We start from the raw sequence: 20,251 nt of genomic DNA on the forward strand, positions 1-20,251 counted from the left end.
GGTTCCATTTATGGTAGAACTGGAGTGTCGTACATATTTCTTTCACATAAAACTTTCAGGTTTCCATAGTATAATCAACAAAATATTTGTATTAGCCAGATGCTCACGTTCTCCAAATGTCTCAAGCTGTCATTTTGAAATACATTTACTTTTAAGAAGAATTAAAGGTCTCAGAACAATACTCTTGGCTTTGCCATTCACTTAAGAAACACAACCACTTCACTGTATTTACCAGTTTTGTGATCACCATTTTTACTGAAATACATGCAGAATTAATGATCATAAAGCATTACAAGCTATCAGTGAATAACAACTTTGATAGTCAAAGTTGCTTAGTCTTGATTAAACTAATAGTCCTTGTCTGTAGCACATTTTGTCTTCATGGGGGCAAAATCATAAAAACCAGGAAGCTTATTTTTTATAAAACTATTAAAAAGTTTACAGGTAGAGAAACTCCTTTAAAAAAATTAAAAGTTCATTTGTGACAAAGCTGGAAATACATGTTAAGATTTAGTATGCCAATCACACTAAGGTGAGTTATCAGAGTCTTTTAAAATCAGGTCTCGATTTACATTTCTAGCTTGGGTGTCCCCTATTTCTGCATAAACTATTAATAGTAATATGAATAGTAACAAATGCTCAGGAAATACTATGTGTTACAGATACTGTTCTAAGTGCTTTACATGCACGTGCCCATTTAGTAATCAAATTGACCCTAAGGTGAATATTCTTATTATCCCTATTTTACAGCTGAGAAAATTGAGGAACTAATAAGATATCTTTAAGTGGTAGAGCTAAGATGCAAACATTCTGGGTCCAGATTTAATACTCTTAATCACGTTGCTATAGAATAAATCATAGAAACACACACACACATACACACACACACGCATGCAAGAGCTCTGGCCAGAGAATTTAAAAGGCTGGGTTACCTAGAGAAAGGCAAGGAATGTTCCTAAGCTTCAACCTCCTCACCAGAAAAGTAAAACAGTTCTCCAGTATTATTTTAAGGTACATTTTAACCCTAGTATTTGTGATTGAAAAGTTCAGTGTGTAGCATATGGCCTCGCCTTTTTACTGACATAAACCAATAATGAGTTAAGGTACTCGTATTTTTCAAGGAAAATGCTAAAAGAGTGAAAAATTAGCTTCAGGCAATCACGAAATAGTAGCAGCATGAATAGAGGAATAAGAATTTCACCTCACATATCATTCCTTGAGCTTCCTGGAACATTCTTAAGAAACAGTTTTCCTGAGGCTTTTCTACTGTCTTCTAGAAGGCACCATATTATTATAACAATTTTTGGAAAATAAATTAGCAAATCAGGTAAATCAACTACCTACTGTTCCTTCATATCACCCATAAAACTCCTTTGGGTTACACTTACCCATGCGAAAAATTAAAAGCTTTTTTTCACAGAGCCAAGACACAACATATAATATTATGCTAGTGCCATGGAATATTTGAGATTATGAAACATGTATCTTACAAATGCCAATCAAAAGTACAAGCCAATTGATAATACACACTTTCCAAATAAATAGTATTGCCAAAGTGGTTCTATAAAATGCATTCACAAGGACATGAGACTGAACTGTAAATGCAAAACCATCTCATCCATATTCCTTTTGTCACCTGGCTTCATTTTATACAGCCACTCTCTTCTTATCTCTAACTTCATGACTCCCTCATTGCAAATCACTACCACAGAGAGTTGTTTCAGAAGTTGTTTCATTACATTATCTTTCCTCTATTTTGAAGAGAGTTCATCTGCTTTTACAATTACTCTTTTATTTAAAAGTTTAAAGTAACTTTTAAAAGTTGCCTCCCCCCTCAACTATTAAAACAGCTACACAAATTAAAAAAAAAAATTACCATCCTTTAGCCAACTTTATACAAGAATAATTCTAGACAAAATGATCACCAAGCAAGCCTTGTTCTGAAATGTGGACAAACATCTGACCTATTCACAATTTATAATTATTGCGATCATAAAACTGGAGATTTACTCAAGGCATCTACATAAAAGTTATAACGAACTTCAAAGTTAATCAGCTAACCTATAAAATCTAACAGTATTCCCATTTAAAAGATCAAAACAAAGTTTATTAGAATTATTTTTGTAAATTCTTCAAATGCAAACTGTCTCAGTATGTTGACAAGCAACTTCACATTCAAAGTTCCAAACTGGATTGGATTGAATTCTTAATTACTAGAAAAAAACAGAAACTTTGATTCCCTTTAAAATCATCCTCCTATGCTATCTAGCAAACTTCTGCCCAAATAGAAAAAAAGGAGTAAAATTACAGAGCAGTTGGAAGATGGGGACTGGAAATGTTTAGCCACTGTACTTCTACCCAGAACCTTCCCTTCTGTGATAAAAGCCACACAACCTGACATTAACGCAGCCCCCTGTCAGCACTGTACCATGGGGCACTGATCTTCTTACCCCTCGTGTGCATAGACAGAAGAATGAGCAAGAAAATGTGAAGCTGCCAGTTTAGTTCTTCCAGCCAACCCATTGCGCAGGAGAGCAGTAAATGTGACCCGCCTGTTTCAGCCTCCTGTTTCTTGCCTTTCCTTCTTTCACTGAGCCTTCTCTGTTGCCACTCTTGTCAGAGCTTCCGGCGAGCCTGCCAGCAAGCCTGAGACAGGACCGTGAAAGACAAGCCTGTTACAAACTGGTTCTGTCACCACAGACTTCAACCGATCACCTCGTGGGGAGGACAACAAAGGGCGGTGAGGACCCTGAGCGGGATTGTTTTCTTAAGAAAGGAGCCTGACCCAGCTGCCCACACAAGGGCCAGCGCATGGGGAGGGGAGGAATCTCTCTGCACTGGCCATGCCGAAGTCCCCCAAATCTCTCAGGCAGCTAGAAGTGACTGCAAAGCCACATGCGCCTATACTTGGCTGTTGTGAAATAGCTTACTTCTTTTGTCGAGATTTTTTTTTTTCTTGCTAAGAATTGTTCACTGTTTGGGAATTGTAGCAAGACAAGGGGGAAAAAATGCTTTTTCTGATGAGATGATAGAAAGGGTGCAAGAGTCCTAAAATGTCATGTTAGGACACTTTTCTCACATGACTATTTAAATAATGGAGCAAATGCCTCTGAATCAAGGGCACAGATATGAAAAAGGGCCCCATATAAAGAGTATCTTTAATTAATATTTCAAGTTAAAGTATTTCAGTTAAGCTAGTCGTTAATCAACTAATTTTAAGTGACTACAGTCTGAGGTTTCCTATGTAGAAAAAGTATATGAACCTAACCCATCTTATTAACACAGGTTATTCAATTTTTTAAGATTTTTACTGTAATTGTGCCTCAACATAAACTATGAACAATTTGTAAAATTCTACTTTCAATGATATCCTGAGTGGCCTTCTTTTAATATTAAAGAACATTTTTGAAGGCTATTTGTTGTACTTGACTCTGGGAACTGTCAATCCTAGAAGAACAGCAAGAAATATAAATGAATTGACTGTATGTGGAGAAACTACAATGTCACCATAGATATAAAAGGAAGTAGTTATTAAGATGCCATCAGTTTACAGGATAAAGGATTTATGGTAATGACATAAGAGACATATTTCAATGTTTGTATCTATCTCAGATACCATCAGAATGTGTTTACTTGATATTTTAAGAATGCTTTTCTTGGAAAAAAAACTCTGCCATCTTCTCATTCTTAAGAGAATGACACCCGCACCCCTCCACACACTCTAATACCTCCCAGCACTACCCGACTAGGTGCCATTCAAATCCACATTCCAGTTAGGAATACCAAAAATTGCTTTGTATGAATTTACAAATACGACTCTCAATCCAATGCCCTCAGTTCACATTTTCATGAAATAAAATGTAAAAGAAATATAGCATTTTTAATCACATATGAGATTCTGGAATAGCCTAAATTTCAGAAACTATACATTTTGTATTGCACAGAAGCCATGCAACCGACTTGTCAGAAAACTTAAGTCAGGGTGGTATCATTTTAGTACCATTTGTCTATATCCTTTTCAGCTAAGAAGGGAGACTGAGGCATACTAAAATGTGTAAGAATGATCAGGAGCAGAGGTAATATGTGGGAAAAGATGACAAAAATCAAGCAGTAGAATCTCCTGTTCAAACCTTCTATATTCGGCTCAGAGCCACATCACAACATGGTTCCACTGCCAATTTGGAACCCAGCCTTGAGCTCTGAGAGGATGAGTGAATGGCTGAAATGTGGGACAGCTCCCACTGCTCGCATTTCCCCAATATGAGCGTCCATAAATGGTTCAAAGCCTAAAGAGAGAGCTGTTGCTTTCTCCCTAGAATCCTAATTCAGTACAAAGCAATTCATATCAGCAATCATTTCTAATTTTGTACTACGTGCTCGCTGAAATAACTGTACTCAAGCAGTTTACAGTGCCACAGTAAAAACAGTATATATAATAGAGAACTGTGAAGAATGTAACATTTTAAGATGAAGTGTCCTCAAATGGAATAAAGATGGAAAATCAGAGTAAGAGATGGATTAGACTGGGCCACAGAACTGAAGGGAGAGCTGGATGTTGAATTAAAATTGAATTTATACAGCAATAGAGGAGATGGAAAGGAAGAAATTATATGAGCAAGGATTAGAGGTAGGATTAAATATTTCATTTGGGGTAATAGCATGAGAAGAAAAATCTTACTGGAGCAGACTGCTCCTATTAGTAAATGGCTGGAGAGAAACCTAGACAGAGTGGAACCAGACGGTGCAGGACGCAAAACGTAGATTACAGAGTTTAGACTATATATTACATAAATACCTAAAGGCTTTTGAATATGGACTAGTTCGATGAATTAAAAAAAAAAGGGTTTAGAAATTCAGCATATAGGAGAGTCTCTGAACCTGAGCTTCTAACTCTGAGGAGAATTGAAAATCAGAAGCTTGAAGAGAGGCTCCTAGTTAGTCCAACTTTTTGGTAATGCAGACTTCCTCCTTTCATTATTAAACTAAGAAATTCAAAATGAATTTATCCTTATTAACTTCCTCCATTCTGCCTTTTATTGTTTAATATATGCTGGGTGCCAACAATAAAGAGATGTTCTATAAAATGTATAGTTATGGTCCAGACAATAAGGCTCAAAAGATACAATAAAACCACCCCCAGATTGGCATATGACTTAAGCCACTCACCCTGCAGTACACACCAAAGGAGGCTTCAAAGGAAGCTCTCAGAGAATATTAACAGAAAGGTGTCCATTTGAAACATGAGAGAAGGGTAAGGAAAGGGAAAAGGGAGGACCACAGCTAGTACTGCCCGTATGAGTAGAAGGTGCACTGCTACCTGCCAACTGTCAAATTCTTCAACAGATCTGCTCATTCTAGATTTATGGAACCTGAAGTCAAGAGCCTAGTTGTGCTATCCGTGTAGCCTTAGACAAATCATGTTAACTTGTTCTACACTTTGGTCATTACCTACCATAGAGTGTTATTATACAGATTAGACAAGTATATGAGTATTAATTACTGAATATGGTGCCCAGAACAAAGATGAATATCAGAAAATGGTCAATTTCCAAAACACTCTCACTTATCACTCCCCTGCCTCCTGGCAAAAAAAAAAAAAAAGAGGGCACCTGGGTGGCTCAGTGGGTTAAGCCTCTGCCTTCAGCTCAGGTCATGATCTCAGGGTCCTGGGATCGAGCCCCGCATTGGGCTCTCTGCTCAGCGGGGAGCCTGCTACCCCCTCCCCCACCTGCCTTTCTGCCTACTTGTGATCTTTCTCTCTGTCAAATAAATAAATACAATCTTTAAATTAAAAAAAAAAAAAGAAAAAGGAAAAGAAAAGAAAAATTCCTTGTTAATAGCAATGTTCTTTAATGTAACATTTGCCTAACTGTTCACTCATAAACAATGTGATCACTAACACAAAGATACAAATTGTGTCTTATGTTAGTTAAATCAGGTTTTAAAAATCTGAATTACACCTGCAAAGGCAAATGTTTAATCCATCTACTTTTACTTAATTCATTGAGCATTCATACAATTGAAGTAGATGTATATAACATTACTGTTTTAACAATTTCAATCTGTGACTCATTCTCACATAGAAACTCCCAAATGCACCGATTTTATGTATATATGAAGTTTTTAAACTGAACTGGGGGAACTGTTATCTAGTAATGGGATAGGAGACCATTTAAGAGACAGTACCTGCCTGCAGGACCCAACTGCCCCTGTAAGTTGAGGACAGATGTACAATGGAATAATGACTATGCAGGACAGCCACTGCCGGGGAACGGCAGGAAAACGGAAAGTACAATAGACAAAGATGAATTCGGACTGGGGGTGGGGACTGGACTTGCGGGGGAGGAGGCATGCCAACTAGGTCTTCAAAGATAAGTAGGAATTCACTGAGTAAAGGGAGGGCAAAGGAAGCCTAAGCAAAGGCAATGGCGAAAAAAAGAGACTCAGGAATAAGAAAAAGAGCAATGTCCGCTGAGAGAACGTGGGAGCCCGGATATGCCTGGAGAACAGACAGATGTTAGACTGGGAAAGTAGATGGGAGGTGGGAAAGGACCTCTGTCTCATAATGTGATTTTGTGGGAAGGCATGCCTTCACTTCTGGAGGAGATATTTGCACAGTTTATTTTCCATCATGCAAACTGATGACAACTACTTCTCGCAGCTGATTACATTTCAAAAGAAACCATGAGGTTGTGAAAACTACAATGATAAGTACATTCCTTTGTATCTAAGAAAAGGTTAACAATATCCTTCTAATCCTTGATAAGAACAACAAAGTGTTATTTTCTTTATTATTTGCAAGTCCCTGCAAATACTGTTTGGAACAACATTAACTTTTTAATTAAACTTCTGTTCAAATGCACAGGCACATAAAAACAAGTTGTTTCCTTCTTCCTTTTGCAAGCTATAGCATTTTAGGACCCTACCATTCCATTGAGTTTTGCCCTAAAATATTTTCTTTAAACTTTTCAGAATTATACTGGCTAATTCATCTTCTGACTCTGATTTTCAGCCATATACTCACACAATGACACAAAAAGCTACTGCATTACGGGGGAGCACATGAACAATAGAACTTAAGTGTACAAAAACCATTTCTCCTGACTCTGGGGTTTATAAAGACCGCAACTTCGGCCACATTCACGCTGCCTCCTACCTCCCCACCCCGGTCTCATTTGCAGCCTTCCACATCACTGGTCATTAACAAGTCGAAGCTCCCTTCGGCTGCCCAGTGAAAGACCAGCACATATAAACAATCCCTTCCTCCCTCCGACAAGTGACACATTATTCTGAGCACGTCTCCTCTCTGCTTTCATTGCTCTGCCAATGTCCCCCGTGAGTGGGAAGGGGTAAAAGGAGAGAGAAAATATCCCACAACTTGTCTAAAGCGTGTAGAGGATGATTTGTGTTCTTACTTACGGGATATGACTGTCACTGTTGATCTGCTTTCAGGCCTAGATTACGTGTGATAAGGGCTGACCTTCTTTAAGTATTCGCACATTATGCACTCATGGAGAGCAGGCAGGACACAAAAGTCCTTCAGATGTTCTGGACATCAATCAAGTGCACAGCATGGAGCCTGCCAAACTTTTCTTCCATTTACTCGGGGAGAGGAAGGGGAGTCCAAGACAGACTTAATAAAGTTTAAAGCTGTGCCACAGTATATTTGGGGAGACCACTGTTATTAAAAGGGTGCTGTTTGAAAAAAATTCTCTATAGTTACGACAAGCAACAAAGACATTCATACACAAATATAAAGAGACCGCTAGGTTTCACTGCAGCTTTAAAATTTTAAAGCTTTTACTATACAACAACCAGGTCTCGATCACTTGAGCAGATTGCCTTTTATTTTTTTCCTGAAATAATTGCTCATTAAGGATATATTTCAAAAACTAAAGACATCAATTTTTTGTAGCAGTCATACATAATAGGTACCTTTTTCGAGGCATTTATTAAAGCAATAGAGGAAACCACATTTGTCATGAAATACTCTGAACATATCTTCGTATAATTTAAGCACTAAGCATCAACACCACGAACCATTTTCTACCTAATACAAATATTATCATTATTAACAGGCTAGAGCCTCAATATTAGGTGACAGACATGACAACATCTTCTGATACAGGCTTTCAGTGTTCGTGTTTCACCACTGCTACTCCCCACAACTCGTTAAAGGGATTTGAGATGGCTTTTGAAAAGGAACAAAGAAGTCCCAAACTGTATTCTCCCAAAACACTGTAACACTGTGTACTCGGAGGGTATAATTTGATCGTCAGCACAACCAAACCCATCAAGCAAAATGCTTCAAGGAACTTCATAACAGAATGATATCTTAAATCTATGACAGTATCGTTTTCTTACTGATTGCAGAGTTCTTTTTATGAGCTCATGTTCGACCATGAATATAACAAGGCTATGCACAGCCTGCATACAAAATAAGAAGATTAGACACAAAAAGCAATTAACATTAAAGAATAAGAAGAGAACTAAAGGCAACTTGCATGATTCAACTACCAATGAAAATTAATCCAGTGAATTTGCTAAGTTCTACAGTTAAAATAAAAACCAAATAAAACAAACTTCCAGAGCACCCCGGGATTCCCAAGCTGGCATAATTTTGTCAGTTTATTATCTGGATTCAGTATCACTCAACTAAAGGCTAAGATCAAACCTGTACCATAGTGATAACCAGCCAGGTGATACGTAAGATGTGAGACTATTCTTGACATTAATCACTAAAGAGGAATCCATCACCTGATCGGTACGATCACCTCAAACTGAATGGGAGGAGAATGTCTTGGCAGGAGTTGGCAAGCAAGGAACTCAGGAAGACAAATCGAGTTATTTCTAGATAGAATATAGAATGATGGTGATGCAAATGAGACATACCATTGAACTTTTTTTTTTTTTAAGATTTTATTTATTATTTATTTGACAGACAGAGATCACAAGTAGGCAGAGAGGCAGGCAGAGAGAGAGAGGAGGAAGCAGGCTCCCCACGGAGCAGAAAGCCCGATGCGGGGCTTGATCCCAGGACCCTGGGATCATAACCTGAGCCGAAGGCAGAGGCTTTAACCCACTGAGTCACCCAGATGACCCACCACTTGTTGAGCTTTTATGATTTGTCAGGCAAGGGGCGATATACCTAACATCCATTACCTCATTTAATTCTCACTCCTTCCCTGTGTGGTAGGTGATACCATTCACATTTACAGATGAAAATCTACGTGTGCCTAAGCCAACAACGTCTGGAACTGGTGAAGCCCCGACAGGATCAGAAACTAGTACTTCACGAGTAGGGCCCCATATGTTTTCACCCTGCAAGAAATAACTAGAACAGAAATAGTTCTCTAAGTAGATGGAGGCCTCAGAGATTCTGGGGACTGATGAGACTCATTCAGGGAACATAACTGCCAAAAATGCTGAGGGCTGGAGCAGAAGACCAAACCTACCAATTCAGAGGAGGAGCTCCAGACACTCTGGAAGCCACAGCAATGTACTCAGAGGTCAGCGGTTTCAGACCCGGTGAGAAATGGTCCTCTCCTTTACAGCATGTATGTTATTTGTTGAGAATAATGATAAGCATAAGTAAAACAGATGTAATATCATTAATTTAAAGTAGTGTCTTGTAGATACTCTTTTTAACTTTCCCAACAGCTCTTCGGCACATGTATTATTGATCATATCTTACAAGCAAAGCAACTAATGTGAGTGAGGGGCCCTGGAGTTAAAGAAGGAGTTTTTACTTCCCCTGAATAGGTCCGTGCCTTAGGAGATAGAGGGAGGCAATTCTGCAGCCTCAGAAAGGAAAAGGAGATGAGTGACATCACCAGAACAGTGACATCACCCCTCATCAGATGAGTCTTTTGTTTTCACAAAAGAAGCGGTTTTCTTCATACTATGGGAAGGCAGTTCCAAAAGATCTACTCTGCACCACTTATAAGCAACTACGTGAGAAAGGGGTTTTTGTTGTTCATTTAGATAACAACAGATATACCCTAGTATCGTCATTATTATTATTGGGTCCCTGACTCCTCAGAATTAAAGTTACGTACTATGAAAATCATAAGCCACTGAAGCTACTAAACTGACTTACCCAAATCTCTATTTCAGCGGTATTTAAAGGATATTTTCTTCTTTATCAAACTAGTGCTAAAGCATCCCTTTAAAATCAAAATCTCTAGTACCTCTTTGAATTTCGTGCTAGCCATTATAGAACACCTGAACATAGTTTCATATCAAAATCAATTTCTTAAAGAGGATTACCTACTCTTAGTTCATCCTAAAGTCAACCATACACTGAATTTATCCAAACCCAACTTGAACTGATATTAAATAATAGGTAAATGGAAAATAAATTTTGAACAGAAATGATAACATCAATAAAATTTTATTTTTTCTCCTAGGTTGCCTTGTAACTTCCTTTGAATATTCTTTAAAAATAAGGAAGGTACACGTTAGTATACACATCAAAGAAATATAAAAGGAGTTAAAGTATAGATCCTATTTCAACACTTGAATAGTCTATGCTTAAGTGAACACACCATAGGCAGACAGCTCTTAGAAAATCCATTTCACTCTTTGGAAAATATCTCATTATGTATAGGAGGGATCAAAAGAGTAAAAAGCTTTTTAAAGTAAAAGAGAAGACATTTGTAATAGAGAAAAGCTTTCTTTTTATTTGGCATATATTAGCTTTTCCATAGCAAGACTCAAGAATAGTGCTGCCAGCAGATGATTTCTGAATAGATTTAGCTCTTAGTAGTTTTTTAGAAATTGATGCTAGAAGAAATACAAAAAATGCAGAAAGCCAACTTTCTATTTAAAGTGACATTTAAACTGTGTGCTTATAAAAGTGTTTTTAATAAAAGAAAAAAATAATGCCGTGATTTTTAGTTCAGATTCATGACATGTTAAATCCTTTTCCTCTCTTCTATCAGCCAGAAGTCAATTATGTATATTGAAATCCTTTCTTAATGACATATGGTTGATACCAAAAGGATGGTTGAAACATACTGTGTATATATATATGTATATATATATATATATATATATGCATGTGTGTATTTCCCTCATCTTCTTTCACCTGTCCCCAGATATAAAGTACAGCTGCTCAGTGTTTAAAATTTCTTTATGAGAAGAAACAGTTTTCGATAATCTCATGAAGGTCTTTCTAACAAACTCCATACACAGAAAGAGTTTTTGCAAGACAAAAGATTGGTTTAAGTGTTCACACAACCAGTTTGTAAAAATAAATAAATACAAGAAAACTCTACATGTAGACTTTATTTAATCAGAAAATACCACAGTTCAGGGAAATCAGACTTACTGAAACTGTTCCCTTCTGTGCTCTATCTAAATCCGTACATGTGCTAAATCAGAGGATGCTAAATGTGCCTGGCATGACAGAAGACACTTAAATTATGGAAGTAAAAAGACTGAGCTTTACTGATCATATCACATAGAACCAGTGACGTATTTAGAAATAAAAACAATTCTCTACTAGTCCAATAGGAATACATGAAGTAACACTATTCCTGACTTAGATACTAAGGCACTTTTTTTCTTTAAAGATTTTATTTATTTATTTGACAGACAGAGATCACAAGTAGGCAGAGAGGCAGGTGGGGGTGGGAGGGCAGGGGGGTGAGCAGAGATTCAGATGCGGGGCTTGATCCCATGACCCTGGGATCATGATCTGAGCTGAAGGCACAGGCTTTAACCCAATGAGCCACCCAGGGACCCCTTAGGCACTTTTTTTTATCTAATCATCCTGTGCTCTACATATCTCATTATAGTTAGTCATTCCTCTGTGTGGTTATTAAGTCTGTTACTATCAAATACCCACCTAAAAAATGGAAAATTTAGGCAATAATCTTAAGGATTATGCCAATTGAAACATTTAACTTCAACCTTAAACAAAATTACAAAACCTGCATTGATCCACATGATTTAAAACCTATTAAGATAATCAATCTGATTTAAATATATTGTCACCGTATTTCTACACTGAGGTCTCCCAAAAGTTTACAGTAGAAGCACTTCAAAGTCCTTAACACATCTCATTAGCACCTCTCTTAAAGGATGTGTAAGAAAAAAAGCAAAGAGGAAGTTCAAAAGAAGAAGTGACTATTTTAGAAACACCTGTTTAAAGAAGGATTTTCAATTTTTTATTAAAATGATATGTACATATCGCTTCTCAGCGTTTGGCTAAGATCAAGTGTAAAATGATATGTATATAATCAGAAATTGACAAACAACAAATGTTTACTTCACTCTACGAATTCAGGCAAAAACAAAAACCCAATAAAATTATTCATCATAGTTTACCTTCTGCACCTTCAATAAAGAATCTCTCCTTCCATTTGTTATATGATCCCTTAGTCTGGGTTTCTACATTTTCTCTTTCTGAGGGCAATTAAATAGAAATAGCCCATGCAAAGTAAGCTTGAACTTTTTCCAAATTGTAAAAGAAGCTGTAGATTACCTCAGCTGGTAATCTATAGAAACTCTCAAAGAACTATCAGTCCTAGAGAGTAGGTGTGTTCTAACAAGAACTGGTCCTATAAGAACTGGCTTCCAATGATCTCATTGGGTTGTTTTCCTACTATTCTCTTGCTTTCTCATCCTGTTCCTCAAACACACCACGCATGTTCCTGCTCAGAGCTTGGCAGCTCCTACTGCTCTGCCTAAACATTCTTCCCTTAGATTTCTACTTAGCCTCCTCCATCAACTTCTTTAAGACTTTCTCAAATCTCAGCTCAGTCAAACTTAGCCTGCTGCTCTATTTACCGGCACAACCACCCAAACACCCAGCTGACCCTGCTGGACCTCTATTTCCCACCATTTGAATGAGATTCTTCTTGCAAAGATCAACAAATCCTGTCAATTTCCTTACTCTGCTTTACTTTTTTTTTTTTTCCATAGTACTTATCACCTTCTAACTGCTATATAATTTACTTATTAGATAGGTTTATTGTTAACTATCTGGTGTCTCTTACACTCCTCCAGAACATAAAGATCCCAAGGGCCGTGATCTCTGTCCGTTCTGTTCACTTACATAGTCCAAGTACTTAAACCAGTTACTATATAGTAGGTGCTCAATAAGTCTTTTTTGGAAAGTAGTTCCTTTGACTAGTCCCTATCTTTTTGCCTAAAGGAACTGACCCTTGATGCCGCCAATTACTGTCACTGCACTCTAGTTACATCCTCCTTGTTAATCCCTATCTGCCCTCTGGATTCTACCCTCTGCACCCAAATGAAATTCTTCTTTCAAAAATCAACAAATTCAAAGAATTTTTCTTAGTCTCCATTCATTTTATCCCTAAGCAACACTGAGCACTACAACCATTTCCCTTCTTAAAAGCCTCATTCAGTCAGAAGTAAACAGAACAAATACATTTTACTAGGCACTCCTTAGAAGCTTTTCCTTTGGCTTTCATGATAAAGGCCCACCCATCCAAGTTTCTTCCTCTCCTGTTCATACGAATATAGGTGAGCATGATTCTTTCCCAATGACCTTTTCTTCTTCACACAGGTCCCCTCATAATGTCAGGGCTTTAGCTAATCTCACTATCAGACTAAATCTTTTTCTGAATCTGCACCCCAGATTTCCAACTGCCCCTGCCTGTCTAAATCTTACTAGTTCTCCTACAGCAGTGCAGATTTTATTTCTCTCAGCTCGGTGGATATTGCAATATTTTGCAGCCACCCAGCTGTAACGTCTTCTCACTTCCTGTGGGTTGGCATTTTCCATTTGAGGCAGAATTCTACAAAACAGAAGCTAAAAAAGGCAGATTCTCACTTTTGGCCAGTGTAAGTGGCAATATCCAGATCTAGGGTTGATGGGAACGGCATAGGTCAATGTCTAGGCTAAAGTGGGGTGACAATAGTGTCCTTATTACAGGATACATTCTGAGGTGGAACTTAACTATTGTTCCAAGCTGTGTCTCTTCCAGATCTGGTTCCCATATCCCCTGGAGAGTCTATGAACTAACAAATATCCTTTTAAGAACTGTGCTTTCTATGTAAATTAATCATGGGTGGCTTCTGTTCCTTTCAAATAAGAAATCTGGATGACTATATCCAACAAGACCCACCACGTTCTCTTGGAAGAAGTAACTGTTTTCTCCTCTAAATGTCCACATTTTATCAATATTACTACTGAGACATTTATTCCTTTACCTTGTATTATAATTACTTATGCATGCCATCTTCCCCACTACATGTTACATTTTCTAAGGGTACAGTGCCTGTCATTTATCTTTGTTCATGCTTTTAACACTTGCCTCCTTGTCTGTTTCAGATACTCTTCAAAAACAAACATTGTATGTGTGTTCTTTCTGACTGAGGGAGCTACTCTTAAGTTCCTCCTTCTGTGCTCTCAATCTGACAAGGCACAACCATTCTATTCCTGGAAAACATCCGTGACTCACTTTTTAGAAGATTCCCCAAGGCGTGCCTGGGTGGCTCAGTCAGCTAAGCATCTGTCCTCCACTCAGGTCATGATCTCGAGGGCCTGGGACTGAGCCCCAAGTTGGGTTCCCTGCACAGCAGGGAGTCTGCTTCCCCCTGCTCCCTCTGCCCTGTCCCTCTACTTGTGATCTCTTTCATGTGCATTCTCTCTAATAAACAAAACCTTTAAAAAAAAAAAAAAAAAGATTCCCCAAGATTCTTATAGTTGCTCCTTCATTTTTATGCATGAAAGGTCTCCCTTTTTCCTTTGCTCCAACAGTATGTACAAAGCACCAACAAGGTTGCCAAGACTATTCAATGGAGAAAAGATGGTCTTTTCAACAAATGGTGTTGGGAAAACTGGATATCCACAAACAAAACAAAACAAAACAAAAAAAATTAAAAACAAAAACAAACAAACAAACCAAACCAACCAAAAGAAACAAAACAAACACTTCACCCTACAACATACACATTGACTCAGAATGGATCAAAAATTTAAATGTAAGAGTTTAAACTATAAAAATTTTACAAAAAAAAAAAAAAAGAGGGAAAAGCTTCATGTCATGGTAATGTTTTCTTGGATATGACATCAAAAGCACAAGCAATTAAAAAGAAAGGAGAAAGGGCACCTGGGTACCTGTTGGCTCGGTTGGTTAAGTGTTTGCCTTCGACTCGGGTCAGGAACTCAGGGTTCTGGGATCAAGTCTCACATCCAGCTTCCTGCTCCACAGGGAACCACCTTCTCCCTCTCTCTCTGCTGTTCCCCTTGCTTGTGCTCTCTCACTCTCTCTCTCTCTCTCTCTCTCTGTCAAATAAATAAATAAAATCTTTTAAAAAATGAAAATAAACAAAAATTTTTAAATAAGATAAATTGGACAACATCTCAAAAGTTAAAACCTCTGTTCAAAGGATTCAATCAGGGGCTCCTGGGTGTCTCAGTGGGTTAAAGCCTCTGCCTTTGGCTCAGGTCATGATCCCAGGGTCCTGGGATCGAGGGTCTCTCTGCTCAGCAAGAAGCCTGCTTCCCCCCTCTCTCTGCCTGCCTCTCTACCTACTTGTGATCTCTGCCTGTCAAATAAATAAATAAAACCGTTAAAAAAAAAAAGATTCAATTAACAACATGAAAAAGCAAACTATGAAATGGTAGAAAATATGCAAATCATATAATAAGAGATTATCCAGAATATATAAAGAATGGCTTCAACTCAAGAACTATAAACAATCTGATTAAGAAATAGACAAAGGATATGAATAGACATTTCTTCAAAGAAGATACATACAAAAGGCCAATAAGCACATGAAAAGATGCTCAAAATCATTTATCACTAGGAAAATGCAAATCAAAACAATGAGATACTATCTCACATTCAATAGAATGACTACTATCAAAATAACAATAATAATAAGTATTGCCAAGGTTGTTGAAAAATTAGGAACTTTATGTACCACTGATGGGTATGGAAAATGATACAACTACTATGGAAAACAAGAAAGCTCCTCAAAAAATTAAAAACAGAGTTACCGGGCGCCTGGGTGGCTCAGTGGGTTAAGCCTTTGCCTTCGGCTCAGGTCATGATCTCAGAGTTCTTGGATCAAATCCCGCATCAGGCTCTCTGCCGAGCAGAGAGCCTGTTTCCTCCTCTCTCTCTACTCTCTCTCTCTCTGTGCCTACTTGTGATCTCTGTCAAATAAATAAAATCTTTAAAAAAAAAAAAAAAGAGTTACCATATAATCCAGCAATTCTACATCTGGGTGTATGTTCAAATGAACTGAAAGTAGGATTCTGAAAAAATATTAATATACCCATGTGCATGGCAACATTATTCACAATAACCAAAAGCTGAAAGTACCTCAAATGTTCTTCAACAGATGAATGGATAAACAAAATGTGTTATATACACCCAATAAAATACTATTCAGCCTTAAAAAGGAAATTCTGATACATACTACAACATGGATGAATCTTAGAGACATTATCCTAAGTGAAATAAGACAGTAACAAAATGACTGTTCTCATATTCTTATGTTGAAGCCATAACCCCCAAAGTGGCGGTATTTGGAGGTGGGGCCTTTGGAAGATAATTAGGTTTAGATGACGTGATGAAGTCATAAAAGTGTGGCCTCTGTAATGGGATTAGCATCTTTATAAGAGGAATAGACACCTGGACTAGCTCTTATGTTTTCATTCTCCTTTGCCATGCAAAAACACAAGAAGGCAGCTGTCTACCAGTTAGGAAGACGACCCTCACCAGAAACCAAATCCTCTGGCACCTGGATCTTGGTCTTGAACTCTGAGAAATAAATGACCATGGTTTAAGCCACTCAGTCTACTATATATAGGTAGAGCAGACCTACAGTAGGTCGGCTGAACAGACTAAGAGTTTCAACTTTGCAAAGATGAGGGGTTCTCAAGACTGGTTGGCCACCAATGTGAATGTACTTAAAACTACTTAACCGTAACATAAAAATGATTAAAATAGTACATTATGTTGTGTGTAATTCTCACAATTAAAATTTCATCTAATAATTTTGTTTTGCTTTCAAACAAACAAACAAAAAGTCTTTGTACAACCGAGGCTTCAAGGATAGGGTGAGTGAGAGCTGGTTTCTTATTCCTACCCCATTCCCAACCTCTGCATTGCTGTCGGCGAGATCAGATGCTTAAAATCCTGTAACTTCAGGGCACCTGGGTGGCTCAGTGGGTTAAAGCCTCTGCCTTCAGCTCAGGTCATGATCCCAGGGTCCCGCGATCGAGCCCCGAATCAGGCTCTCTGCTCCTCAGGGAGCCTGCTTCCTCCTCTCTCTCTGCCTGCCTCTCTGCCTACTTGTGAATCTAATAAATAAATAAAATCTTTAAAAAAAAAAAATCCTGTAACTTCTCCATGATATCCTCTGTGTACAAGCCAAGCACCCGTGAACGGAACCATCTTCCCTGAGTAATTTTCTAATTCCATCTCTTGCCACCGATCTTTATGCTCTCCAGGCCCCAGTCAGAGCTCTCTATTTCCACCTGCAACCCTCGCTAATACACCATCACTTCTCCCAGCTCTCTTCAGTTCAGTTCAAAAAATGTCATTGAACAAGCACCTTACATTGAGCACTTGGAGACAGGATACATTAAGAAAATGCTTCTAGTCTCAAGAACATAAAAATCTAGGGGAAGGACACCGATAAAGAGATCATTACAAATATTTTGATATATGCTTTAGCACCGACTCATAATTACATATTGATAAATATGTACTGGCATACTTCTTGAAGTTTGCTTCTTAAATTTCATGTTTTCAAAAGTTTTCAAATCAGTGCTCAATGCTTGGATATTTTTAACGTCGTATGAATATGTTTGATTTTTAATTAATATTTGGTCTATAGATGGATTTCCTAAAGTAGAAATAATGGATATCTAGTATCTTTTTACATAGAAACACATAATTTTGGAAGCACAGATTTACCATCAAACAATACATCTTTAAAAATTTTTAAATCTTAGAGTTTCCCTGAGAGTACAGATAACATTTTTATAGTAGAGGGGAAAAACTGCAGGTACATTTCTTAATAGTCCATTTAGCATTTTAAAACTTAGGTAATTTTGCCTCTTTTATGGTTTCATAATTAAAGTTTCTCCTGCCATTTGGAATAAACACAATTCTAGCCATGGGAGACAAGAGTGACCAGTTCAAGTTCAAGGGTTCACTGCACATGAATATCCATAAATGCCCCTTGACAGTCCTGGTAGTATAATGAACCTTGCAATTACTCAGCAGGCCATCACCACAATACATGAACATAATGCTTCCAACGTCAAACGACAAAACATTACACAAATAATACCAACCAACTGTTACAGTTCACATAGGGCTTTTGGAAACTAATTAAATTGCAACAGTTCCCCTTAAATCTTTATAAGTTTGTGGGGAGTTTTGCTTCACTGAGCTACGTTTATGGCAAATAATTAATAGAAAAGGTGTTGGCATTATATACAATTGGGAGATGCCAATTAGCAAAACCCTCCTTCAAAATGACACCAGTTAATTCCAGCATGAGCCCTCAGAGTAAAATAGCCTTTCTCTTAAACAAATGCTAGTGCCTTATTGTCTTTGGGAATGTCTCCAATCATCCTATATATAACCTCCTGGGGTAAATGCTTCTGGCCCTGCCTTCCTGTTGCCTCCGTGCTGAAGAAATGATCTTCATTAAGTTAGTTCATTTGAATAACACTATTCTTTCCTTTACTCTGGTGGTTCTCCAGTTGTATAAAAGTTTAACTCTGCAGGGCAATCTTTGACACAGTAAAAAGTACCATCCGGTAAAAAATAATACACAGATAAAAGATCATTAATTATTAGCACACCTAATAAAAAATATAGAACATATCAGACAATATATGTATAAATGCACACAAAAGCAGGCATCTCATTACCAATTTAATTATCTGAATGGCCTGGGGATTAAAGTATAAAACAAAGAGAAAATATGTATATTCTACTTATGATAATTTTTTTAACTCTTGTTTTCTCTAATATGTTATATTCTGATTACTGCTGGTGTACAACATAAAAGGAATATAGATAATAAGGAAGTTCATGATTTTGAACTTGGCAAAGAGCTACCCTGGGCTGTTTTTTCATCACAAAGGGTTTATTGTTACTCTGGACCTCTTCAGAATAGGCTTGCCATGATGGTTCAGCATTTATCATCCAGTTCAAAAGGAAATATGAATAATAAAGCAAGCTGCCCCCCCCCCCAGCATCACATACTGGGGAAAAAGCAGATAGGATCTGGTTAGGAGAAATGGAGAAATTTTGTTTTCTTCTCCTACCGTTTTTAATCAGATAACTTCAGATAAGTGGTTTAACATTTTGGGCTCTAATACATTAATCCATGAATCAATTAGTATTTCTACTTCTAACTTTATTTTTGATTATTTAATAAAATAAAATGTAAAAATAAAATAAGTTAATTAGGAAACAGGTTTTTCTAGTCTTAGAAACAAGTATTTCTCTTTGTCATGTTTTACAAACAAAACAAGCTAATCTTCTGGCCCTAAAAGAGTACTCCTCCTTTTTTAATTGGCCACAGAGAAAGAAGCAATAACCTGGACTAAAGATAACTTTAAAAATTCAGTTAAGAAAAATCTGACTTCCATTTAAAAAAAATATATAGACTTTTATATAGAGAAGTATAGCAGACTTTACCAGATTTTAGACAAACAAGATTCAGAATAGTCCTGGTAATTATTTTTCTCAAAAATAATATAGACATTGTGGAAAAAACCCCTCCTGTTATCTAAAAATTAAATGAGCATTAAAAGAAAACTTTGTCAGGAAAACAAAAAAATGCTAATAACAATACTGAGAACAGAAGATATAAAATGCCTGGAGTTAAGAGACGGTGAGAAATCCTGCTTAAAGTAGACAGAGTCAGGATGGACAGAAAGTTATCCTATCACTTTATAAAGATACAGCTTCACAACTGTGTTCAGAAGTCTATACCTTTCTGCAAGATTAGGATAGTTCCTAAAATTGTAATTTAGGTCTGAATTCCTGATTAAGATTACAGAATTAAATAGATTATATATATGGCAAAAATGTTATGAATTAAAAGGTTCATATATCAACCTCCATATAATACAATTATGTTCTATAAAATGAGCTAAGATGTATCTTATATAACAACTATACAAAGCACATAAAAATGCAATCATAAATCTATGCTAGTTACAATAAAAGCTAAACAAATGTTTAACAATTGTATCTGCTATCTGAAAATAGGTTAGTAAGACTGTGTCAAG

The 20,251-nt window shown here is 37.2% G+C and overlaps 1 protein-coding gene across 2 annotated transcripts in view; it reads right to left on the reverse strand.

Annotated features, from left to right (window-relative positions):
• Positions 1–7,450, reverse strand: part of BMPR1B (bone morphogenetic protein receptor type 1B) — a 109,017-nt gene extending 101,567 nt beyond the window's left edge. Inside the window, exon 1 of one of the 2 annotated variants that reach the window (XM_044224458.1) lies at positions 7,420–7,450. Coding sequence is in view for 1 of the 2 variants with exons in the window: in XM_044224457.1 (XP_044080392.1) it covers positions 2,451–2,523 (73 nt within the window). In the remaining variant the exon portion in view is untranslated. Of the gene's footprint in view, positions 1–2,450; positions 2,578–7,419 lie in introns of those variants that run through there. The other variant, XM_044224457.1, reaches the window with a different exon arrangement.
• Between the last annotated feature and the right edge of the window lie 12,801 nt (positions 7,451–20,251).

Source organism: Neovison vison, chromosome 11 (genome assembly GCF_020171115.1).
Source record: "Neovison vison isolate M4711 chromosome 11, ASM_NN_V1, whole genome shotgun sequence".
Lineage (NCBI taxonomy): Eukaryota > Metazoa > Chordata > Mammalia > Carnivora > Mustelidae > Neogale > Neogale vison.